Source organism: Talpa occidentalis, unplaced genomic scaffold, assembly GCF_014898055.3.
Source record: "Talpa occidentalis isolate TD23 unplaced genomic scaffold, MPIMG_talOcc4v2.1 talOcc4.15, whole genome shotgun sequence".
In the NCBI taxonomy this organism is placed as follows: domain Eukaryota; kingdom Metazoa; phylum Chordata; class Mammalia; order Eulipotyphla; family Talpidae; genus Talpa; species Talpa occidentalis.
Window position 1 is genome coordinate 14,697,900 of NW_023601543.1, and position 15,678 is coordinate 14,713,577.

Here is a 15,678-nt window from a genome sequence, read left to right on the forward strand (position 1 = left end):
CACAGACAATTTTTTCTTTATCCTTGGAATACATCACCAATTTTTGGTTTGAACATCATAGTATTAAAAATAAGCTATGGACCTAGGGATTAAGTCTCAGTGCTATCACCACTATGGCCTGAGTTCAATCACCAACCAGGGAGCTAACCCACATATGGCACAGCAGACCTCTCCTGTCTTGCCCCCTGTTCCCCTCAGCAGTGTATTTCAGTGCCTGCTCTGCTACCCACTCTGTTTCTGGTGAGTCCTCTCCACTGCACTTCTGGCCTACATCCCAGTTCTTCTACACAAAAATAAATAAACGTTTTAAAAAATAAAATAAAATGAGGTATACATGGAATATTACTCAGCATTCAAAAAAGATAAACACATGCAATTTGCAGCAACATGGATGGCGCTGGAAGGGATCATGCTCAGCGAAATAAGCCAAAAAGAAAAAGAAAAATACCGGATGGTCTCACTCATAGCAGGAATCTAGAAAACTTAAATAAGGGACCAGGAAAATGAATAACTTTAAGAAAGTGAAAATCAAAATCAACAAAAAACTATGAACCAGAGACACTTTTAGAGGGGCGGGGGCAGGAGGGGAGGAATTGGGGTCAGAATGGGGGGGCTGCAATTGTATGGGGAATATAACAATAAAATTTATTATTTAAAAAAAAAAATAAAAGATTCAGAATGCAAAAAAAAAATAAAAATAAAAATAAAAAAATAAAATGAGGTATAACGTCATCATCATAAGAGAGCTATGCAACACTTTAATCCAACTAAGGGTTTCATAGTGAATAAATGTCTCCATCAAGTCTAAGTAAATGCTTTCTGAATGAAATGACAAACATTTTTAACTAAATTTAAAAATCAGTTTCTCCGTTGCCTTTGCCACATTTCAACTGCTCAATAACCACATGTGCCTAGTGAATATATATTGGACAGTGCAGCTATAGAAGAACATTAATGTCACCATAGAAAGTTCTATTGGATAGCACTACTTTATACCATCGTGTCTATAACAACTTTCTTGAGAGTGGCTAAATGTTTGGTTTTAGGAAGTTTAATTTATTTTACCAACTTGTGAAACAAATGGAAATAACAAAAAATAAAGAGAATTTACTCTTTTGAAAGAGAAACGTGTAGAATAGCTCATTTTCAATGTCATACTAATATCTAATAGTTTGTACTTCAAATTTATCATTAAAAAGGCTTGTATACTACAATTGGTATGGGACTTGTCCCATGGTAACCTAATTGATGTAATTTTCATGCTAATTGCTTGTATAGTAACAAATAGTTTTGAAACCCAAATATCAATGAAAGACCTTTCAAAAATTTAATAATATTTTAGGATGGGAAATGATAAAAATACTGGCTTTATTAATTATCACCTATTATTTAGCTTTAACATTTAAGAGAAATTTCAGGCCCTGGGATTGGAGGTGGTAGAAATTTGTTATTTATAGTACTATTTGTAAACAGAAAAAAGGAGTTCACCGTTGTACAAAATGCAGACTACAATTTTTGACCTGCAAGGAGAAACTGGATCACAAGACACAACATCGGACATTTATAAAGCCTAAAGAGCTAGAAGGATTGCCTCCGGGTACAAAAGTGAGTTTTAAATATATTGTGTTTTAACATTTTGTGTGATAAAAGAAACTTGTGCCTGGCTTTATCTGTTAAATATAGTATTAAAATTGACTTCTGCTTATCATTAGGATTTTAAATTTAGGTTTTATTATTTGTGTGCTTGGGAAGAAAAACTTCTATCCGTTGTGGGGTTTTTTTTTTTTTTTTTTTGAGGTGATTGACATGTGCTATATTGAAACATACTCCTTTGTAGGGAGTGTAACTAGATTAACTATAGGCTAAGTCAATGAGTTGTTTCAATAATCTATAGGTTTTTTATCTCTTCCAATTGGCATATTTCTGTTTCAGCTGCTAGATTCTTTTTTTTTTTTAAAGATACACGTTTGTTTTTTTTTTTTAAAGATTTATTTATTTATTCATACAAGCACTGGGTACAGGCAGAAGCGCGGGAGGGTGAGAGAATTCACCAGAGTCAGAGCAGGATGCAGAACAGGCAGAAGGACCGAAGAACACTGCTGAGGGGAGCAGCGGGTGGCAGGAGAGGTCTGCGCGCCATGTGGGACCCTCCTCTGGTGGCCGGGGAGCAGCCGGGGATCGAACCGGCACTGCAGAGGCTGCGGGCAGCTTCGCAACCCCGCGCTCAACCGCTGCGCCACCGGGGAAGCCCTCAGCTGCTAGATTCTAAGGTCAGGAGTCATGTTTAATTCATCTTTGTGTCCCTGGCATCTGTCATGATGCCGTAAATGCCACAATATGTTCGAGTTGGTTTTACTGAGTCTATTCTCAGAGAAGCAAGTTGTTTTTCTGGATAACACTGCTGTTTTAAATGAGCAAATATACATTTGACTACAGATTTTCCTTTACCTCTTTACCTTATGTACATCTGTTTTCTCTGACTTCTTTCTGTAGTCAGTTCTTCACTATTTGCTCCAGTGGGTGGATGCATAATCCAAAGTGAAATAATTCCCATTTATCTTTGGCTTTGAATACTTACCTGTTAATGTTACTATGTCTGCTATTTGTATGAACTAAAATAATATAAAGCAATGCTCTAAAGATCTAGAGTGAGAGAAGCTATCCAATATCCTTCCCTGAAATCCATTCACTCCACGCTGGGACTAGACATGCTAATGTAAGTAATGCAGTCCCCTCTCATATCTTCCCTTATCAAGAATAATAATAATTAGCATATTATTAATAATGATACTTATGTATTATAACACTTTAGAATTAAGTTTTCAGTGTGCTTTTTTAATGTATTATTTAATTCATGTAGCAATCCAATGAAGTCGGTAAGACAAGTGTTATTCCTATATTATAGATGAGGTTTAGAGAACATTAGTTATTTACTCAAGATCACATGCTTAGGAAGATGTTGTATTCAGATTTAACCTCTGGTCTTAACTCTTGGTTCAATTTTTGTATGATGCCAAACCACATGCATTTCATAGGATTTCTTCATTGTCTGCTCCTCTAGTACATGGCAGTAGAATAGTAAAATGACTAAAGAGAAAGTTAACAGTTTTTTATTATTTATCAGTGGGTATAAATGAAGATTTTCCTTTTCTGAATGCTAAATGAAGTTTTTTCCTAGTTTTATTGTGAAATAATTGATATATATCAGTATGTAAGTTTAAAGCACATAGAATGATGGTTTGGAAATGATAAATTTATATTACCTCCCTTTAAGGAAATTCTGAATATTATTACTCTCCATATCATATGATGAATTGATGTAACCACCACAATAACCTTTGGAACCATAAATCCTGCCCAGAGAGCCCTGGAGACAACAGGTCACATTTACTGAAGAGCTGTTGTATATTTACCAAAGAGAAATGAAGGCCTTTGCAAAGTTATTATTTCAGGCTTTGAGATTTCAATTTTGCCCTCTGTATTTATGAAAACTGTATCAGAGCATAAAATAGCAATAGAATGTGCTCTTTTGAAATTCATATCGTTTGCCCTAACTACTAATAATTATCCATTAATATCTGTTGACATATACACAGAGATACTAAATACTATTAAAATGGTATCAACATAAAACTGTAATATTATAACATTAAATAAATATCAGGGTAAATTTCATTTAATTGGTATGACCGTTTGTAGGCCAAATTGGAGACTCACCTGATTATAGTTTATACTTGTAATTTTCAAAATAATGATGTGACTTTTTATATTGTAGGAATCTTATTGTAATAGCAATTGAGATATAATTCATATACCACACAGTTCACCCATTTAAACTATAAAAACTGAAAACATCACTGCAAGCCACTTTAGAACATGCCTGTACAAGTTTTGTGTGCTGCATTATATTGATATATCTTATGTTTAACATTTTGAGGAACTGCTAAACTGTTTTCTAAAGTTACTGCAACATTGTTCTTTCCCACTAGCAGTATATGAATATTACAACTTCTCCACATCCTTTTCAACACTCGTTACAGTTTTGTTTTTTTTTTTTAATGCCATTCTAGTTGGTTCTAAGTAACAGCTCATTGGAGTTTTGATTCGCATTTCCTTGGTAACTAATGGTGTTGAGTGTCTTTTCATATATTTATTTGCCATTTGTATATCACCTTTGAAGAGGTGTCTATTCGATCATTTGCCCATTTTAAAATTAGGTTGTCTTTTTATTGAGTCATAATAGTTCTTGTATATTCTGTATGTAAGTCCCTTACTAGAGAGATGATTTACAAATAATCTTTTCAATTTCTTAGTGGTGTCCTTTGAAGCACAAAAGTTCTAAATTTATGTGAAATCAATTTTTTTTGATTGCTTGTGCTTTTGGTGTCATATTTAAGAAATCATTGCCTAATCCAGTGTCATGAAGATTCACTCCTGTGTTTTCTTCTAAGAGTTTTATAGTTTTAGCTATAAAACCTCTTACAAGCAAAAGAAACAATGCAACAGAAAGAATAAAATCAGCATAGCTTTGAAGAACTTAAGGTAATATTTTTCGTTCCTGATATACAGTACTAATGTAACTTAAATATTAAAAGTTTGTTTTGATATAATTTACCATATCACAGAAATCTTTGCACATTTGCATGATTATCACTTATCTGGGATAAAGGCCAAGCAGATACAATAAAAAGGTACTTGTTAGAACTGCTGAGCTAATTTTTCTATCTAATGTGAGGTAGGGGTCTCAATTCACTGTCTTGCATGTAGATATCTCATTGTTCCAGCACCATGTGTTGATAATGTTATTTTTATTCCACTGAATTGTTTTGACACCTTTGTCAAAAACCATTTGACCTTAAGGTGAGGGTTTGCAGTGGTCTTTTTAACGTTAGTGTGATGATTTTTCTAAAATATATTGTCTTAATTTTTATAGGTGACTATTCGAGCTTCAATCGGACCTCATCATTCAAGACCATCAAGTACATCACCCAGTAGTGTCCCAAGTACTTCTTCTCTTCAGGTCTCACCTCCAAAATCTAAAATTACAATTGCTGAAAAACCCACAAAATCTAATACAAGCAAATCTAATGTAAACAAATCTAAGGTGAGAAAATCTAAGCCAAACAAATTTAAGGCAAGCAAATCTAAGGCAAGCAAATCTAAGGCATGCAAACCTCGGGCAACTACATCCCCTGCAAGCAAACCTAAAGCAAGTAAGCAAGGTAGAGGGGCATCGAAATACAAAGCAAAAAGCTCTTACAAGCAAAAGAAACAACGCAACAGAAAGAATAAAATCAGCATTGCCTTGAAGAATTTAAGGTAACATATTTTCTTTGTAATATACAATAAAAATTTAATCTTAAGTTTATTTCAGTATAACTTACTGTATCACAGAACTCCCTTGTACATTTACGTTATAATGACTTATCTGGCATAAAAGCTAAGTAGATAATAAAGTACATTTTACAACTGCTGGACAGAACTTGAATTAATAATTGTCATCTTTTACACTATTTTTCTATTTTGTGGTTATATCTTGTGATAGTGAATGGGTTAATAGGATCCTTTTTATTGCATGGAAATATTAACTGGTATTAGAATTCTTATTTAGCTTGTTTCAAAGCAAAATTTCAAATTATAAGTGTCTTTTTAAACGTGTTAATTTAAATATTTGGTTTATTAATAAAACCTAAGACTTCCCCTATTATTTTTGTTTTGCAATATATTTTTACCACTTTTGTCTGTCTCCATAAGGTGTCGTCGGGGAGTTCACAAGTGCATTGAATGTCATTCCAAAATTAAAGATTTTGCAAGCCACTTTTCGATATATATCCACTGTAATTTTTGCAAATATAACACTAACTGTAACAAAGCCTTTATTAATCATATGGTGAGGTAAGTTTAAATACATGCACTGCCAATCAAAGTTGCTATTCAAGATTTCTGGTTTTTTGCTTAAAAAGTTGTCCTGTTAGAAGCCAGTTTGTCACATCAAGGAGCTAAAAGGGTCTAGAGCAATAGGAAACTTTAGAATATAACCCACTACTTTTAATAACTTGTGAAATTAGTGGGACAACAATTATAAGAACAGACTAATGAAATTAGAATATAAGTGTATTGGGGAAATTTGTTTTGCTAAGTGTTTATCTTGAAGCATACAATTTTAAATGTTTTAAGAATATTTGTCAAATGAACACATGTAACCACATGTATGTTATTTTCTTCAGAGTAGTCATTTTGAAAATCCAGGTTTGTCAAAGATGCTGAGAACATTAAAACTTGTGCACATGCACTCCCTCTCTCCCCCTCCTGCCACCCCTCCATCTTTTTGTCTTTTAAGCATCTGTTGCATTCTTTCAATGAATTATGAAAGAGAGACTATGGGGATATTCCAGTCATCATGTTATTGTCATAATTCCTTTTTATACATCAATTTACATTATTTGAGCTTCTATTATATATTCTATGCTAGAGAAAGACTTCGGAACCCATATTGCATTCATTTGAAGCTCAGTAGGAGCTTGCTTTATCCCTTTAGGATGGATTTATTTTTAAATAGACAAAATTTGGTCAGATGGAAATATGCCAGGTTGATTGCATTCCATTTATTGTCAATAAGAAATAAGGTATAACTAGTAAAAATCATTTTCTTGCAGACCATAACAAGGCCTCTATTGCTGATCATAGTCAGCTACCACTTTCGGGGATTTGCCAATATATATATATATATATATATATATATATATATATATATATATATATATTGGCTTTAGCACTTGGCTCAAAGGGATTTCTTTCCACTTGATGGTCAAACATCTTTAATGTCTGCATTTCACACCCAACTCTGACTTGTATTCCCTTCCTTACCACTGCCCCATTTCACCTCATCATATATAGTGTTCATTCATTTTGAATTCTCATTACCCCGTGACTTTCAGAATCTGGACCCATCTTTCCAGTCCAGCAGCACCAATACAACTTCAAGGTCAACCTCACCCTCTTTGTCATCTGTTTTGAATATCACTTTGTTTTTGCTCTGGAATCTTTTCCATCTTCAGTCATATTTAACTTTGCTATCCTTAAATCTCTTATCCTTTATGTTCTTTCTATGCTCGCTTCTAAACTACCAGTCTCCTTGGTTCAATCATTTCTAAATGCATGATCTTTAGTTTTAATTTGGTCCTGTCTTTTTAAAAATACTTCTTTGTTTTATCTACAACATCTGTTTAAATCCTCTTAAGTACATTCAAGATTTTAATCTAGAGTCTCAGTTGTTAACCTTGACTACTAATTACAGAGGTCATCCTTTTCATTTTTCCTAAGATTAACTTTTTCAACATTGTTTTCCCCCTTTATTCAGACTAATCTCAGAAAAATACATGCCCCACATTTCAAAGCCAGCTCTGCCCCTTATGTCCATTTCCTCCACAGATTATTTCTTTACCTTCGTTTCATCTTTTTTGATTGCTGAGTAATATTCTTGATCCAGTCATCTATTTGCACTATTTACAATAGGTAAGCTATAGAAACAACCCAAATGCCCAAAAATAGTTGATTGTCATTTCTTTATCCTTCATAATTTGAGTATTGCCCTCACTTATCAGCTAAAGCTACCCCTGTAAAGATTGTGTCACTTCCTAATCATTCAGCATACTCACTATTTTCCATTCTTACTCCTCTGTTATTTCTTGAGTATTTGATAGTTTTGATCAGTCAGTTTTGAAACTCTTCTCAATGTCTCTTAAACAGTTACCAGCTTTTTTTTTCTTCATTGTTGGATGCTCTATTTTATTACCTCTTCTTCAGCTCTTATTGCCTCTTTACATTCCTTTTCTTGGTACCTTAACCACACTCAGTTTTATCTTTTACTTTTCAACTGTAAATTCTCCAATTTAATTGTTGATTTTGCCCGAGATCCAACACTTGCTCTCATACCATATGATAGGTAGTTTCACCTTTGATAGATACACTGGCATCTATGAAGAAAACAAATCAGCAAGCATTATTGTCTATCTAGGATCTAAACCTCTATCACCCTAGTGTTCTTTAATACTGTCTCTTTCAGGGCATCATTTGCATAAATGTGTAACTTCAACTGGAAATAATACACCTGTAAGTACCTGAAGCCTGTGCAGTTCTTTTGATCTGCCACCATTCATTATGGCTTCCTAGAGTTCACCCTCTGCAATTCACCACTTTGCCTCCCACCTGTGCAGTGGTTCTGCACCATACCTTTGTTGCTCTAAACTTGGACCCAGGCAGTCTTTCTTTCAGTATATTGTTAGGAAGAATGCAGGTCTCCTATTCTGTGTCAAGCACATGGCTGCCTTGATAGGCCTTTAATTTTGCCCTTAATTTATAGGAGATTAAATTGGAAAATAATTTTGGCACTCCTTAAATCGTTGGGTCATTCTGTCCTCCATTTCTATTCTGTCTCTCACTCAACTGTCTGTGTATCATCCCTACACTCATTTATTCCCAAAATATTCCCATTAGGCCTTAGGTTTCCATCATAACCTTTTCCTAATTCTAATTTTGAGTGAACCTCAGCCCTGCTCTTCATTATCATCTTACACTATGAGCTTACTCATCATCAGTCTCACAGGGAACTGAAATCTACTCTTCTAAGGGCCTTAGTGATCCCTTTGTATTTCCCTTACCTCTCTGTTACCTTATTTCTCTTATTGCCTTAAGTACCTCCCCCTGACTCCCACTGTCACCTACACATTGTGAACTTTCGTCATAGGTTTGAAGTCTATACATACAGAATCTCCATTTTCTCAGCAGTAGAGTACCCTTATTCCCAACCCATACTAACTCTGTAATCAGAAATCAGGGCCCCTTTAAAATACATTAATCTTCCCTAATATATATTTTGTACCATTCGTTATCTAAAGTGACTTTTCCATATTCTTTGCTATTCTTTGTCCCTCTCTCTCCCTCCCAGTTTACCTCGTTATGTGAAGTATCTGATTACCACAGTCACTCAGGAATCATCCATTTGAGTTCTACCTTGTATTAACTAAGTGTCTTTCTTATCTACTTGAGAGGGGAATTCTTTGCATTTGCCATGACACCTATTTTGAGGATACTTTCTTGGGATTATAACTAGCTAGAATATTTCTTTTCCCATGAGTTCATGGTATACTAGTGATAGCTACCTTGTGTCCTAAAGATAACTGTTAACCTTGTGTTGGCTGTTTTGTGCCTGTCAGTACAAGCCAAGCCAGGGCTCGTCATGAGGTACCGATCATCTAAAATTATTTTCAGAGAAATATGCTAGAAAATGCATAGATGCAATAAAAATGTAAGGTAAAATGTTGACTTAGGCAGAGATAACTAGTAGAATTTAGGAAGAGAATTTTTTTTATTTAGAACTCAAAAATTAAGTATAGGCTTGAAATATGGTTATAAAATCAATGACATTGTATAATAAAATCTCTTTTGTCTCCCACCCAGCTCTCATAGCAACCATCCAAGTAAGCGGTTCTATATTTTTAAGAAGCATTCTGGAACTCTCAGGTAACAAGTTGATCTTTTTCCATTCTCTTTATTGGAAAATTTCAGTAATTTTTTTTGACCTAGTGCTGGAGTGCCTAGTTGGGAAATGAAATGATTGCCACTGGGCATAACTGAGTTCTAGTCATGATATATTTTCAGATCAAAGAGGAGATAGCTTATATTATGTATTCTCTGACTAAACTTTATTTCAGTGGTATTAGGCATTAAGATGAAACTTTCATAGATTTACATTATAACATAAATAAGCCTCTCTACAATATTTGAATATTGAAAAAAAATTTTAGATACATAGTAAACTAACATTTCTTTGATTTCGATCCATAGGCAGCCTTCATAATTAGTTATTTTGTATTGAAATAAAGAAAATCACAAAACTTTTTTATGGTACCACATGCTTAGCTCTGAATCCTAAGCATTTTTTTTCACATTCTTCTGAATCCTTCTGACTCCACCTGCCTTTGATTATTTTGCTTATGTTGTCATTGCTATTTGAAAATCACAATCAAGATTTTATAGCCGCAGGCTAAGACATAGTCTCAAGTTTAGCCAATATTTGTTTTGATACTTTGGGCTAGTGGAAAAGTGGAATAGGGCATGATATGACTCAGGACCTTAGTACTCATTTGCTCATCCTCAGATATCTGCATGGTTAGCTCCCTCACATGTTCTGGTCCCCACTGCATTTAAAATAGTGTCCTTTCCCTTGAGCTTCACCCCCAGCACTCCCTACCACCCTTTCTTGCTTTATTTTTTTACTAGCTAACATATTTATACTTAACTCTTATGTTTATTATCTTCTTACTAATATGTGTGGTTCAGATATTTTCCTATGCCAGACATTTGTCAGGCATTGAATAGTGCCTGGTACATGGTAGGCACGCTGTAAATATTTGCTGAGTAAATGAATAGATTTATTGAAATAGGCATATGTGGATGATGTGGCATCAGCAGCTCATAGGCAGAGGAAAGTTTGATTCTATTCTTAGAATATATTAGCATTATTTTAAAACTATTATTCAATTAGAAAAGAGTAAGCTGTATTGCCTTTACTGTACATTTTTATAAGAATAAAAAGGGATTTATTAATTCTAAAAATTGGACTTTGATTTTTATCTTGCTTATTAAAATCAGTTGTGTATTTGGTTCTTAAATTCATTGTCTCACTTTAAAGATCTGAGATGCTTTCTTCTCAACTTAGATGAGTTTCAGATTTAGATAGAGTATCGGTTAATTTCTGCATATGGGATTTACCATATTGATAATTCTAAAGTAGGATAATAAATTTAGTAATTACTGTTTTTGTTAAAATGCAGTGTTCATCCTTTAGGTATTTATTTTGCACTTAATCATGTATAACACAATGAAGCAGGTCCTGTAAAGATGACAGTGATGAAGAAGGCTTGGTACCAATCTTCAATGAATGTACAATTTATAAGTGTGAACATAAATTACTACAGTAATAGTAATACAAGGAGGTTTGTAATGCACACCATGAGATTTATTAAATTCAAAGGGAGAAGAGGTTTCTACTTATAAGAGGCACAGGGGCACTCTAGTTCTTTTTCTTTTTTTACCAGTTTTTTTTTTATTTTATGTTTAATTATTTTTTACATTAAAGAATAATATGAATAAAAGTACAAAAAGGAAAAAAAGTACAAAAAACAGTGAAGGATGAGTAGGACAGTTTGGATAGAGCATGAAGTTCATATAACATGCTATTAAGATCTGGCCTCCCTGGTGGTACAAGGGATTGAGACGCAAACTATGAAGCTGTTCACAACCACTGCAGCACGAGTTTGATCCCCAGCCTGGGAGATACCCACATGGTGCAGCAGACCTCTCCTGACTCGCCTGCTGCTCCCCTCAGCAGTGTATTTCTGTTGATCTGCCTGTTGTGTTCCCCACTCTGTCTCTGGTGAACCCTCTCATCTCCCCACACCTCTGGCCTGTACCCCACTTCTTGTATGCATGAATAAATAAATCTTTTAATAAATTAAAAAAAACATGCTATTAAGATCAAAGTCTGGGGGAATAATTTTGAGCTTAACTCTAGATTATGGAATCCTTGAAAACAAGGCTAGGAAATGTGGACCCAATTTTAATTTGAGAACACTGGGGAGACCACTGGTGTTTTGTATAAAATCAAAGGTATGCATCAATTTGGATAGGCATATAAGGTGAGTGCTAACTGCACAAGAGACATAGACAGTCTATGCCTGCGGTGGTTGTTAACAAGTAGTAACCCATTGTATTTAAGAACATGGGTTCTGGAATGGAAGGGCTGTTTCAAACCTGGTCCTGGCCTCGGTAGGATACTAAACCTGCCCATAGACCTTTTTTTAAAAAGAGATAAATATAGCACCTACCTCTTTAGTTTGTTGTAAAATTTACAAGAGATGGATGATATGTCTAAAACCCTTAACCTGGCACAGAATAAAGGGTTCAATAAACTGTTAACACTCTGAAATGTTTGATATATTAACTGTTTTAAGGAAAAAAGAGAAATAACTATAATTTTGAGCCTTTGTATCAGGGACATGGTATCATAAGAGATACCAGTCAGGAAGAGTGAATTTCAAGGGTGGGCAGGAAAGCACAGGACTTCAATTTAATGAAGATCAGTTTGGATGTGCCAGCATGACAGCTAGGTAAATACACACAGGCTGTTAAGACTAGAGCTGCAAAGAAGTCACTCTAAGGTATGCTCCTGGTTTTTATTCCTATAGAGGTGAAATACTTCAAGTACTTATATTTTAAGTGAACCTGCAACAGTATACTTATGTTTTGTTAATGAGCTAATAATAGCAATAATTATATTATGTAAATAATTTTTAAAGCCTTCCCGTTTCTCCGAATTTTATCATCACTTAAATAAGACATTAGATTGTAGTTGCCACAGAGTGTACCCTTTCTGGTTCACTCTTACATCCACAACACAGAGTATGCAAGAGGGTCTTCAGCAAATACATGTTTGGTGAATGAATTGCATATCTTTAGATGGGCAAAGGCACGGAAAGGCTGTGCCTTGCACAAGTTCCACAAGTCATGAGTGCATCTAGAGCCATGGCTTTAGATCTTTGAACGCCTATCTTTTAGCAACTAGTACGAGAGGGAACACTCTTTATAAGACACTAAGTGTTAGCATCACGTGGTGTTGCTGCCATTTCCTGGAGTACCATTTCAGATATCTCGGGCTTGTGTAAAAAAAAATTGGGAAATGGTGGTCATGGCATGTAAAAAGCAAATCAGGTTATTACTTGGAAAAATAATTATTGAGTTTGGATATGGATTCTCATAAAAGATAAAAACCTTTTCTTTCTGCCTTATTTTTTCATAGGGGCATTACTCTAGTGTGCCTTAAATGTGATTTCCTAGCTGATTCTTCTGGTTTAGATCGTATGGCTAAACACTTAAGTCAACGTAAAACTCATACTTGCCAAGTAATAGTCGAGAATAATGGTATGTATATATACTAGTGTTACTTTGAATTTCTGATACGCCAGTATTTTTGATCAGCCACAGTATGGACTCTTGTGTATTAAATTGATGGTTTCACTTCTATGCTGTTTTGAATGTAAACTCTTCCTCTGATTTCAGTTCCTGAAAGTACCTCAACTTCTGAACCCATTTCTGAGTAAGTTTAATTTTCACTCAGTGCATTTTTCTTTGATGAGTTTTAGTACTGTTGCATTTTAAAAATGTATCATTAATAGAAATGAAAAATATTGAAGTATTTTGTTTTTGTTTTTTTAAGCCGCGTGTTGAAATAGATTCCTGCTTTATGGAGCTCGTGCAACCTGGTGCAAGACAAGTTGGAAATACCTAAGTTCAAAGCTCTGGAGTGTTTTCTCACATAAAAATGGTTAAACAGCCAAGTTCATGACACTAGCTTTCATTATTCAGCTCTTTGCAGCATTCAGACGGCACTAGATTCTTACTCCACCTAATCTTGGTGTCAGGTTAAGATATCTTAACATATGCTTTTTTCTCCAGTTGGCTTTCTCCAAACAACCTTTGTTGCTATGGTCTTTTCTTGCTCTGCTTAAAATAGTGTTTCCTCTGCTGTACTTGCCTTCAGAATATCGCATTTCAAATATGGCTGTTCACCTTTTTTTGTCTGTTTTGTCTGTCTTCTTTTAAGTCTTAGATTTTTAGGTCAGATAGCTGTCTTTTCCCTTACTCCTTGTCTGTCGTCGTTCTATTTTTCGTTTTTTTCAGCTGCAGAAACAACACAAATTTCATAAAATGTTCAGGGTACTCCTGGTCAGTGTCCCCCTTCGATGGACACAACTGATGCCTGTTCTCTCTTTCCAAGGAATGTGAATTATTTGACTGTGAGACCTCCTCTAGGTTGTGGCCTTAAGAAATCAGATTTTGGGGAGAGTCTCTTCCTCCATGACAGGCCTCCCATAAGGCTAATGTTAATTTGGCCAGAAATGACCTCAAGGGTCAAGATGACCCAGATTGAGCACAACTTCCCATTGGGGGCTTTGGTTCTTGATCTTAATAAGCTTGTGGGTTGATTCTGACCTAGAAAAGCCCATCAAATCACTGCTTCAACATCCAAGTTGAAGTTTAATCATTTTGGCTGCTGCCCTTTAATCTTCCTGTAGCATGCATGCAGTCCAGGAGATTATAAAAACTGGTTGTGTAGGGAACTAAGGTTACTTTCATATTCTTGGAAAACAAGTTTTTAAAATTACAGTTCCAATGTTACAGTTATTTTGTACTGTCTAAATTTAAAGTTTTGTCCAGTATTAACCCTAGGAGTTTTCAGCTATACTAACATTCAATTTTTTTTTATTTAATTTTGTTAACTTGGATTTATGTTGTTCCTCATGAGATTTATTGGTGTCTGCTTTGTTATATCCACTTTTATCTCTTCTTAACACTTTGTGTTTGTTTTAAGGACTCCAAGAAATTCCTTAAAATTCTCTACAGATTTCATATATTAGTACCTTCTTAATTTGGTGATTGTTCAGAAAGTTAGATACTACTCCATTCTCTGTCTATTGTGGGGCTATCAGTAACATCTTAGTTATTGTGAGTTCAAAGACATAAAAAAATTGGCAAAAATCTTTCCTACACACCTTAAAACAAGTTTTAAAGTTACATTTCTGTACATCTAATACATAATGTCTTCTTAGCCACTAATGTAATTCCTTTGGATAAAGATAATATATTCAAAAATATTGGGACCAAAAAATGCACTTGTTTCTTGCCCATATATATATATAGATGTATATTTTTTTTAATTTGGTGTTTGTTTATTTTGGTTACATTGAATATAGATTTGCTGAACAGTTTTGATGTTATTACTTATTTTTTTAATAAAATTTGTATTGTTAAAGTGCCTCGAGAATTATTTTCTAATAAATAACTTCATCTAAAAATTGTAGATTTACTGAATTATGTCCTCCCAAAATTTATATGTTGAAGCTCTAAGTCCTGATGTGCTTGTATTTGAAGATAGGGTTTTAGGAGGAAGTTATAATTAAATGAGGTCATAAGGGTGAGGTCCTAACCCAATAGGATTGGTGGCCAAGAGGGAGAGAGAGATTGCTCTCTGTTTCCGTGAGCACATATTAAGGAAAGGCCATGCGAGGACACATTGAGAAGATAAGATGATGTCTGCAGGCCATACTGGTACCCTGCCCTCAGAGTTCCAACCTCTAGAATTGTGAGGAAATAAAGTTCTGTGTTAAGAAACAAAAGCTGTATGCCTCCCTGGTGGCGCAAGGGGTTAAGCACCGCACTGTGAAGCAATCCGCAGCCTCTGCAGCATGAGTTCGATATCCAGCCAGCCAGGGGGCTACCCACATGGCACGGCAGACCTCTCCTGTCTCACCTGCTGCTCCTCTCAACAGCATATTTCAGTCGATCTGCCTGTTCTCTTCTCCACTCTGTGTCTGGTGAATCCTCTCACCCCCCGCATCTCCGGCCTGTGCCCCAGCTCTTGTGTACATAAATAAATATATCTTAAAAAAAAGACTGTAGATTTTATTATATAACTGGGTGCATGCCTTCACTTCTAACTTGGAAGTCTGATTACTTGGCTTGCAGATTAGAGAGCTTTATCTACTGAGAGTATCTTGCAATGTGTCCTCCAGCACACTTTACCTTTTACACTTTACGAATTTCTTAAATTTTAAAGGC

At 34.9% G+C, this 15,678-nt stretch overlaps 1 protein-coding gene across 1 annotated transcript in view; it reads left to right on the top strand.

The window, feature by feature from the left end:
* The window catches only part of ZNF280C (zinc finger protein 280C), a 48,919-nt gene extending 34,066 nt beyond the window's left edge, over positions 1-14,853 (top strand). The window contains exons 14-20 of the mRNA XM_037511945.2: positions 1,474-1,605; positions 4,934-5,319; positions 5,755-5,895; positions 9,460-9,522; positions 12,860-12,981; positions 13,120-13,156; positions 13,277-14,853. Coding sequence (XP_037367842.1) covers positions 1,474-1,605; positions 4,934-5,319; positions 5,755-5,895; positions 9,460-9,522; positions 12,860-12,981; positions 13,120-13,156; positions 13,277-13,292 — 897 coding nt within the window. The 3' untranslated portion in view covers positions 13,293-14,853. The remainder of the gene's footprint in view (positions 1-1,473; positions 1,606-4,933; positions 5,320-5,754; positions 5,896-9,459; positions 9,523-12,859; positions 12,982-13,119; positions 13,157-13,276) is intronic.
* The last annotated feature ends 825 nt before the right edge of the window (positions 14,854-15,678 follow it).